The sequence below is a fragment of the Oenanthe melanoleuca genome, chromosome 15 (assembly GCF_029582105.1).
Source record: "Oenanthe melanoleuca isolate GR-GAL-2019-014 chromosome 15, OMel1.0, whole genome shotgun sequence".
In the NCBI taxonomy this organism is placed as follows: domain Eukaryota; kingdom Metazoa; phylum Chordata; class Aves; order Passeriformes; family Muscicapidae; genus Oenanthe; species Oenanthe melanoleuca.
The window spans coordinates 3,359,004-3,368,538 of record NC_079349.1 but is presented as its reverse complement, the minus strand read 5'-3'; the positions used below and the strand labels follow the sequence as shown (position 1 = coordinate 3,368,538).

Genomic DNA, 9,535 nt, shown 5'->3' with positions numbered 1-9,535 from the left:
TTTTTTTTTTTTTTTTTTTTTTTTTTTTTTATGTGTGTGTATGCGGAGCTGCGCAGATGCTCTTACACACACTCACTCAGGCGCTGCTGCTTCCCTTCCGCTCCGCGCGTCCCTCAGCTTTTAACCATTGCTGCTTTCTTCTCCTGTACAAAACTCATTGCTGCCTTCCAGCCGTCCTTCCCACTTCCTTCCTTAATTCCTCTGCTATGGCCCATTCTGTTTTCAGGATGGGTGGGATGGTTTGGAAGTGGCTCATTTGCATGTCTCAAGGTGGGATGTGATGGGTTTCAGGAGACTTCTGCCATCCCACACTGAGGTAAATGTCCGTCCCAACCTGCCCGGAGCGGCCTGGGGGTGACAACATCTGGAAACGCTTGGCTGTGATGGTCTGTGCAGGGCTGGAAAATGCCCCCCAAAAATCTTAGTCTGACTTTTACGCGCCCCTTCCGAGGGTTGGATGGGGATGGAGGTGGTGATTTAGGGATGCCTGGGCTGGTTACGGAGGGGGTGGTGATGGAGGGGGATACAGGGAGTGACGGAGCCTGGCTGCCCCGCAGCGCTCCGGCCGCCGTGGCCGAGCTCCCGCCGCCCTCTCCTGGCCCTTCCCCGCGCTGCAGCCGCCGCCTCCGGCCCTTCCCCGCCCGGGGATGCTCGGGTGCAGGGCTGGAGACGGCGAGGGACGGGAACCCCGAAGGGGGAGCGGAGCGGGGCAGGTCCCGCACCCCGAGAGGCGCCGGGAGCGCCGCGCCCGCCTTTCTGCGACAGTCAGGACTCGTTCGCCTTGGACGCCAAGGCACAGCTTGGGATCCATTTGGGTTCCTTGGAACACATTTGGGTTCCTTGGGAACCATTTGGGTTCCTGGAGGATGATTCTCTGCCGGTCGATTTGGAGACGCGCAGTCCTTCTCCTCTCTGTAATATATATTATAATGTAATTAGTGTTAGTTTGTAAATTAATGTGAAATAAATAATGTTTGTATGAATAAAATAATAAAGAAACTTGAAAACCCAAAGCGTGGAGGGAGAAACAGGGATTGTTTCTGCCAACAAAAGCTGAAGAGATTGGATTAGCAAGTTAATAGACTGGCCACAGCGGAGAAACTGCCCAGGAAACACCCAAGCGATGAACGCCCGACAAGTATCCATGATTAAGATAACCAGAGCCATCAGGAAAGGTACATCCGAATGCCAGCTTCCCATAAACCAAAATTCATCGTTTCCCAGACGTGGTTTTGTCCAGCAGAGAAAGAAAACTACACGAATATGCGAAACAACGAAAAGAAAGAAAGACCTCTGCTCCAGGCTAGGAAAAACTATAAAAACGGGACTGACCAGGACGGAACTTGTGAACACAGGGGCATCCGAAGCGACAGAAGTCGGATCAGAGCGTGTTCACCCGGCGCTGTCCCTTTTTGATTGTGGCTATCGAGGACTGTATTTCGGCTGCAAAATAAATATAATATATATTATTTCAATCATATTTAATTCGGCCTGATCTCTTTATTGTCTATAACACCCCTGTGCCGGCCAGGGTCCCGCACAGCGCCGGGTATCCGAGACCCCCGGGCATCCCAGCGCCCCGAAATTCCCGGCACTGGGGATGACTCAGAGCTCCCGCTCGGCTCGCTGAGCCGGCCAGCACCCGCCGCTGTGTAATCACCGGTCATGAGAGCAGCAGGAAGCGGAGGCCAAGGGCATCCCACGTCCAGAAATGTTCCCGACACCCCCTCGCCTCCTTTTAGATCCTTTTCTTCTCTTTTTCCCCTGCTGTCGGGCAAGCTCAACATGGGAGTTCATTTTTCCGTCTTTCCCATCAGAAGTTGACAGAGGAAAGTGAGGCACGGGGTCTGAGCTCCTTGCTGGGGGGATGGTGGGGGATGATAGGGAAAATCTGGAGCTGCTCAGAAGGGGAAGTCCTGGACCTTGTGCAGCAGCACACGACTGGACTGTCCCAAGAGAGACCCAATGGGAAGCAAAAATCCACAGGGGAATTTTGTCGGTGGTTTTTTTTTTTTTTTTTTTTTTTTTTTTTTAGGAATTGGGGTGATTTTCCAGAGCAGCTGTGGAGGAAGAACAACCTCTGCAAGATGGAAACGTGGCTTTGGAGTCCCAGGAAAGGAAAACAGAGCTGGGATTGCTGCTGCCTTTTTCCAATTACCCTAGCTGCTCTAATAAAGATATTGCTTCTCCCCACGGCCCTTCCTGTTCTAATCTTGCCTTGTGAAAAGGCATCTCTCAGCAAGGCAGGGAGATAAGTGGTGCAGAGACCTGAGACTTCCCAGCAGCGACCTTGAACAAGCTGCTCTGCTCAGGAGGGAAGATAAAGCCCAGATGGTTTTAATGCTGGTTTGAATCCCTTTTTATAGCCTGAAAGTGAAAGTCTGCAGGTGACAGGGAAAAACCTCGGTGAACTGAAAATCGCTGACACAAGCAGAAAATTGCAAAGTCCTGAGCAGCTGTGCAGGGAAATGGGGGCACCTATGGGTGGGGAGTGGACTACAACCTGTGATAGAGGTCAGGGACAGCAGGATTTCCGGGATGGGGAGCTGTAAAGTTGCTGCCAATGCCTTGATTGCTAAAATGCACACATGGCTGTGGAGCAGAGCAGAGGGATGAAGAAACTGGAGGAAAGGGACAGTGATAAGGAAAGGAGAACAAATCCTTGACGCTGGTATTTACTGGGACATGGTGAGGACAGCAACACTGCCAAGGTGGTTCTGTGAGCCTGGAAGGCCAACCAAGAGCAGAAGTCAGACTGGAGGCTTGTCCCCACTGAGCTTCTTCTGTCCCTCTGCACTGAGACCACTCCACTCTTGGCTGTGGCCCAAGGATTTGGCTGGAAGGTCAGGAGAGCAGCCAGGACTTGCAGCCTGGTCCCCTGCAGCATCCCTCACCCACACAGGACCAGTCCATGTCCTGCCAACCACCCTCCTTTTGGGGCTTCTGTCATCCACCTCATGCACCAACCTCTGCCCGTTCCCTGTCAGATGCTTCCAGAATCCCCATTCTTTGCCTCCAAAATGTGACCAAAAATGCAACGTTATGCAGAAACTCCTGAGTTTTCCCCACACGTGCACATCCCTGTGTACACTCCTACATTCATCCCGGGATGTTCATATCCTCTGCATCCTCCAATGCGTGCCCCCATCTCTCCCCCACTCCCCGCTCGCTCTCCACGCTGCTGCCTGGTGTTCCCGGTGCCCGGAGCCGTGACCTGCGGCGGGTTTTGGGCCAAGCCAGGAGCTCCCAGCCCCGGGGCCGAGCTCCGGAGCGCTTTTCCAGCTCCTCCCTCCCGGCCGTGGGGATGGGCGGTGGCGGAGGCGGGCGGGAGCAGCGCTCCGCCCGCGGGGCCGGCCGGCCCGGGGCGGTGGGAGCCGAGGACAAAGGTGACCGTGCGGGAGCGGTGTCCCCAAGCCCCCTCGCACCATCCGACCCCGCATCCAGCTCACACGGCCACCGCGGCCACCCCCGCGCCCTTGATGCTGGTGACCGCCGCAGACGGGAGGTAGAGTCCAGGTGGGTGGAAAGCCTGGCACGGAGAGGCCACCAGCGATTAGGGGACAGGAGGAGCGGTGGCCTTGTGACAGGGTTCATGCCCACGGCTCTCTGGAGCGGCAGCCAGATCCACGGCGCCGGCCAAAACCCTGCCTGCGTGTCGCGGGGAGGAGCGGCGCGACACGGAAAACGCGGCGCCGGGGGAGGGTCACCTGTGCCAGGTGACGTGAGGCACCGGGACAAGCCCTGCCTGGGGCTGCTCCGTGGGAAAACACTGCTGGGGGGGACGGAGGGAGGGGGGAACCTCGTCCCCATGAGCCCTGGGGAGCCTCATCCCACCCGGCACCCGCCGGGCTCATCACCTTATCTGGGAGCGGGCTTATCCCAACTATCCCGGAGTTGTTTATTCACCAGCTCCATTTCCTGGGCGCCAGCGCTGCTGCCGGCAGGAACAAAAACGCGATGGTTCGTTTCCATGCAATCAAGGCGCAGCGCTGAGCACCCTCTGTCCCCGCAGGGCGCGGAGCCATGAAGCTGAACGAGCGGAGCTTGGCCTTCTACGCCACCTGCGACTCGCCGGCCGACAACGCCGGGTTCCTGTACAAGCGCGGCGAGCGGCACACGGCTTATCACCGCCGCTGGTTCGTGCTCAAGGGCAACATGCTCTTCTACTTCGAGGAGAGGGACAGCCGGGAGCCCGTGGGCGTCATCGTGCTGGAGGGATGCAATGTGGAGCTCTGCGACGCGGCCGAGAATTATTACACCTTCGCCATCCGCTTTGGCGGCGCCAAGTCCCGCACCTACGTGCTGGCGGCGGAGAACCAGGCGGCCATGGAGTCCTGGGTGAAGTCGCTGTCCCGAGCCAGCTTTGACTACATGCGGCTGGTGGTGCGGGAGCTGGAGAAGCAGCTGCAGGAGATGAGCCGGGGGCTGGCCGCAGGATGCGCGGGCTCCCGGGAGCCTCCCGGCCTCTGGAAGCCGGAGTCTCGGCTGCCGGCCCTGCCCGCCGTCCCGCCGAAGGAGAACGGCTGTGCGGTGTGGAACAACGTGCTGGGGGCGCAGCGGCTGCCCGACCCCTCTGGATGTACCGGGGACGATGGCGAGGAGAGCCCGCGGCCGCCGCCGCTGCCGCCGCGCAGGCGGGCGTCGAACGGCGAGGCGGCCGCGGCACAGAGCCCGTCCGCCTTCTACCGGCTCCACGAGCAGTACCGGCTCGAGGTGACCCGGCTGCGGCAGGACTGGGAGCAGAGGCGGCGTGGCCCCCGGCCCTAAGCGCTGGCTGAGCCCTGGGAAGCTGCCAGGAGCTGGGGAAGGGTGGAGGTGGTCGTGCTTGGTGCTGGCCCTGTCCCCTCCTCACCCTGGGGGGTGCAGGGCTGGCTGTGATGGTGATGGACACCACCAAGGGACAGCAGTGCTGCTCTGTGATGGTGAAACGGGCAGCACAGGGGTGCCCTCCAGACATGTGGGTGTGGGGTGCTCCACAAGCTACAGACCAGTCACTGATTGAGACCTCCTGGAAATCTGCCTGTGTTGGGGTCTCTTGATGCTCTTGCAGTGGGATCACACATTGTCAGCCTTTGGAGGAGGATTTTGATGGGATCTCACCCTCCTGAATGCCCGTGTGGGTGTTCCACAGTGGAGAGCCTGCTACCAACTTCCCCTCCCGGCCCAGCACAAGGCTGAGGTCGGCTGAGCTCTGCCAGATCCCTCTGCTCCAGCAGGATGTGGTTTGAAATGAAAATATCAGTGAGTGCAGCCCTTCCTTAACAACAGCAGCAGCTCCGCACGCTCTGGGGAGTTGGTGACACCCAGCCCCGGGCATTACACAGGGAGCAATTGCTGCCTGCAGCCTGGATGGGGAATATGGGGGGGTCAGACCCTGGGGGAATTCAGCAGCTGCAGGCACTGCCTTGCTGGTGGATATTTTGGGACAGCACATCATCCCCATGCCAGCTCACTAAGGGGAAGCATCGCTCGTGGTGGCAAGTGGGAACGAGTGTGTCAGCAGCAGAGCGTGAGGAATGATTCATGTGCCAAACCAGAGCAAAGCTGGAGTCTCATGCCTGTATTTCTCTTATTTCCACAACAGACACTCAAGCTGCTGGCCCAGAGGTGGGGTGACCCACGCTGGAGCAGGTGGGAGCAGTCAGGGCGCCCTGGCTTAGGGCTGGGTGGCTCCAGCTCCCTTTGCTCCTTTGGGACAGGCACAAGATTTTTCTACAATAAAAGTTATTTTAGAACTTCCCTCCAATCCACGGTTCTTGTTTGTGCCTCTAAGCCTCTGGGGAGCGAGGTCCAGGTGGGAATTAATGTTTTATTTGAGTCCTCCTCCTCCTGTCCCCTCTGTGTCTGTGGGGCTGGTCAGGGATTGTGTCACCTGAAGGGGACATGGCCAATGCCAGGGAGCCCTGGAGCCCCATATCTGCCTGCAGGGATGGGGTGAGATGGGATGGGGTCACCCTGGGAACAGCAGGACACCCACTGCCAGGGTGGTCCCGTGCAGAGATGGATCTTAATCAGGACAAAATATCTGTCCCTGACAAGGGTGTTGGTGCTTCACAGGGACCAGGGACTCTGCCCTTGGGAAAGTGGCCAGAACATCCCCATGTCCCTGCCCAAACATCCCACCTTCATGAACATCTCCAGCTTCTCTTTAACACGGGGCTGGCAGGGGTTGGGCAATCACTTCTTAGGGAAACTGAGGCATGAAACCATCCAGGATCACTACTCACTGAGAGCCCTGCAGAGCCTGGAGCCTGCTCCTGGCCAGACACAGCATCCCCCTGTGGAATTTGGCATTTGGAGCAGTGCCAAGGGCAGCCAGGGTGCAGCTGCACCCGGAGCACCCAGATGGTTCCTGTGACTCCATCCTTCGCCGCAGGGGAAGGTTCTGGTTTCCATGGCAGCTGGCCCAGCTTCTCCAGACGTTCAGATATCCATCAAAAATAAGTCCTCAACATGTTAGCTGACAAACAAGCTTAAACAGATATGCAACATATGGATTTATTAATTCATCAGACACAAACAGCCCTGCCTCGTGTCAGAAGCTGCAGACTCGCTCCGAACAAGAGCCGTGCTGGGGCACGGTGTCATTGGCACTGCCAGGTTGGACAGGGCTCTGGGCAACCTGGTCTAGTGGAAGGTGTCCCTACCCATGGCAGGGGGTTGGAATAAGATGATCCTTAAGGTCTTTTCTAACCCAAACCATTCCATTTTATGATAGACCAAGCTGTAACTTATGCTGGAGGATGCTGAGCTACCCCAGGTGCAGGAGCAAACCTGGAATTTCATGGGGCAGATCACACCCTGAGCTGGACTAACCCTATTTAACACCCTCTTTTTTTATCCCCCGGTCACTGGGATAATGAGAGCTCTTGCCACAATCCCAAAGCAAAGCTGTGACTTCCAAAAGTGCCAACACCAGGCACTGGGCAAGTGTGAGAGGAGTTCCCATTCCATCACCTCCAAACAAAACACACCCCAAGGCCAGAGTCGTATCCAACTTCTGTATTTAGTGGCTCTTTACAGAACTTGTTCCTTTCAAAATTGTTAAACAAAGTTCATCGATCTCATAGAAACTTTTGAAGTACAGAACATGAGCCTAACAAAAACGTGACCGGTGTGTCCCGCTGGCTTTCATACAACAGGATTGCCGTGCTCAGGACTAAGTGCTTCCTCAAATCCTGTTCCACCAAAGCTCCCTCTAGCACACAATGGAGCAGGCAGGCAGTGGTCACACCCCCACCTTCCACAGCACGGTGGCAGAGCAGCCCTGGGCAGGGGAGGCAGGCAAGGAGAGCAGTGCCCTCGCTCAGCATTGCTCATCCACTACCACCCGAGTATAAAAATACCTTCTATTCTGATAAAAACGTCTACAGTGGAAAATCAGTCAATGCATTGCCTGGGAGCCTGGCAGGGCCTTGGTGGGTGATGGCTGCTGCCCTGTGGGCAGGGGACAGGCCTGTGTGGGACATTCCACAGCGTTTAAAGGCATTTTGTTAGCAGAGGCCAGCTGGAGGTGCTGAGGTCAGGGAGGTGACAGGGACAACACTGGGATGGTGCCACCACTGAGCTCCTGCATCTGCACAGGATCAGCCCTGGAAAGCCAAAGCTCAGTGGTGCTTTGCCCAACTCAGAGCTGAGCTTGCCCAATTCAGGCAGGAGCCTGCTGTGACATCCCAGAGCTCATCCTGGCATCACTGGCATCCACCACCTGGGGACATGGCTGCGGGAAGGGGATGCTCCTCCTGCCCAAAGTGCTTCAGCCCCAAGAGCTGGCTGTGATGCTGGAGCAGCCCTGAGCAGGGCTCTGCCTGTGAGTGTCTGGCTCACGATTTTTGGGCGCTCACCTCAAGCACTGCTGACCCTGAGCCAAATCTCAGAGGCTCCATTTTTTTCTTCCCCAAATGGAACCAGGATGCCATGGATGCCCAGGGTAGCATCCTCAAGCACCACACCCAGGTACATTTCCCCATCCCACTCCCAAAATCCCAAACTTTCTTTGCTTTTGCCTCATTTTCTCTCTTCCTTTGGGAGCTGGATGGAGCTGCCACCGGCCGCAGGAAGCGCGAGGGACGGCGTTGGGACCATGCTACATCTTGTTCCAGAAGGCTATTGCAGACATTTCTACAACATTTACAACCGCACGGGACATTCTGTGTTACAAAGGCTTCCAAAAACATAAACCACCAGAACTAAATACATACTCGATGGCGTCGGGGGCTTTAGAGTCTTCAGGGACTAGGATGCAGTCTCTGGCTGGGGCAGAAGCGATGCAGTGTCTTACAGACAGAGGTGGAAACTGCAAAAGTTTCTTAAATTTGGTCAGTCTCATAGTGCTTCTTGATGGCTTTGCTCAAAAAGTCTTTTCTGTGGGTTGGTTTGTTTTTGTTTGGGTTTTTTTTTTTGTTTTTTTGTTTTTTGTTTATTTGTTTTTAATCTCATCCAGTGGCAAACTACAAGACTTCAGTGTACATTTAATGACACGACTGCTACATCATCTTGATTTTATAGCTATCTTTAATATCAAAGCAGCTTAAGCTGTTAATAAATTCCAAAGTATCCTTTTATTAAAATATCTAAAAGAGGTCTATAAATATTTTTTTGCTTTTTTTTTTTTTTTTTGTTTTGTTTTGTTTTGTTTTTCTTTTCTAAAATCGTTCCCAGTTTTTCACATTTAAAACAAAGCCAGAGGGGTGGGGTGGCTCCATAGAGGGAAGGTCCCCTCTTTTCCACGGGCGTTCCTCTTCCGTGGCGCCGGCCGCTCGTCACCTCTCGGTGCACACTGCATTTATCAAAATATATATATATATGTGGGGGGTGTATATATAGATATGGGGGGGCTCAGAACTCCCACTCGAGGGCCTCCTCGCGGTTGGCAGCCCGCTCCAGGCGGTGGATGATGTTGTTGAGGTTGGCCATCTTCTCGTGGCGCCGCTGGACGCTGGTGCTGAGCCGGGGGCCGGGAGCGGGTGGAAGCGCCGGCGAGACCGGCCCGGCAGAGGATGGTCCCGGTGAGGCTGAGCCGGTGAGGCCGGGCGAGGAAGCTGCCGAGGGCGATGCTGGGGACACCGCTAGGCTGCACCGGGATGAGCCCGCGGAGGACTGGGAGCTGTCGGGGTGCGGCGGCGGCGGCGGTGGAGGTCCCCCGGCGGTGGCACCGGCGCGGCCGCCCCGCCGCGGGAGGCTGCCGGCGCTGGGGGCGGCGGCGTGGGGGGCTGCCCCCCGCTCCTCCTGGGCCGCTCCGGCCGGGCTGCGCGAGTCCCGCCGGCGGCTCCAGCCGCCAGCATCCCCCTGCTCCTCCTTCACCTTCAGGGGCACGGCGGCGCAGGGGGGAGAGCCCCCCGCCGGCGCGGGTTTGTGATCCTCGCTGTCCGAGTCGGGGCTGGGGGGGCCCCGGCGCCCGGGCAGGGCTGTGCCGCCGCTCTGCTCGGGGTCTGTGTCGTTGTCCTGCGCCCCCTCCACCAGCATCTCTCGGCGCATCCGTGACCTGCAGACACAACCGCGGAGGGCTGGCAGCAGCCACTCATTGCCCCGTGCC

The 9,535-nt window shown here is 57.0% G+C and overlaps 2 protein-coding genes across 10 annotated transcripts in view; one reads left to right on the top strand and one right to left on the bottom strand.

Moving 5' to 3' along the window:
• Positions 1–3,310: 3,310 nt before the first annotated feature.
• Positions 3,311–5,746, top strand: PHETA1 (PH domain containing endocytic trafficking adaptor 1). Of its 2 annotated transcripts, none has more exons than XM_056504327.1 (2): positions 3,311–3,516; positions 4,013–5,746. In XM_056504327.1, the coding sequence occupies exon 2, from the start codon at positions 4,024–4,026 to the stop codon at positions 4,765–4,767; it is 744 nt and encodes a 247-aa protein (XP_056360302.1). In that variant the 5' UTR covers positions 3,311–3,516; positions 4,013–4,023; the 3' UTR covers positions 4,768–5,746. The 2 variants fall into 2 exon arrangements, with proteins under 2 accessions (XP_056360302.1, XP_056360303.1); XM_056504328.1 differs by having other exon boundaries at positions 3,332–3,516; positions 3,930–5,746.
• A 1,241-nt stretch (positions 5,747–6,987) lies between these two features.
• Positions 6,988–9,535, bottom strand: part of CUX2 (cut like homeobox 2) — a 59,999-nt gene continuing 57,451 nt past the window's right edge. For all 8 annotated transcript variants that reach the window (XM_056504501.1, XM_056504494.1, XM_056504498.1 and 5 more), the window contains one exon: positions 6,988–9,484. In XM_056504501.1, the coding sequence (XP_056360476.1) occupies positions 8,839–9,484 (646 nt within the window). In that variant the 3' untranslated portion in view covers positions 6,988–8,838. The remainder of the gene's footprint in view (positions 9,485–9,535) is intronic.

Bases quoted from the DNA above. Each gene is read 5' to 3' on its own strand.
- PHETA1 (XM_056504327.1), top strand. From the start codon at position 4,024: ATGAAGCTGAACGAGCGGAGCTTGGCCTTCTACGCCACCTGCGACTCG.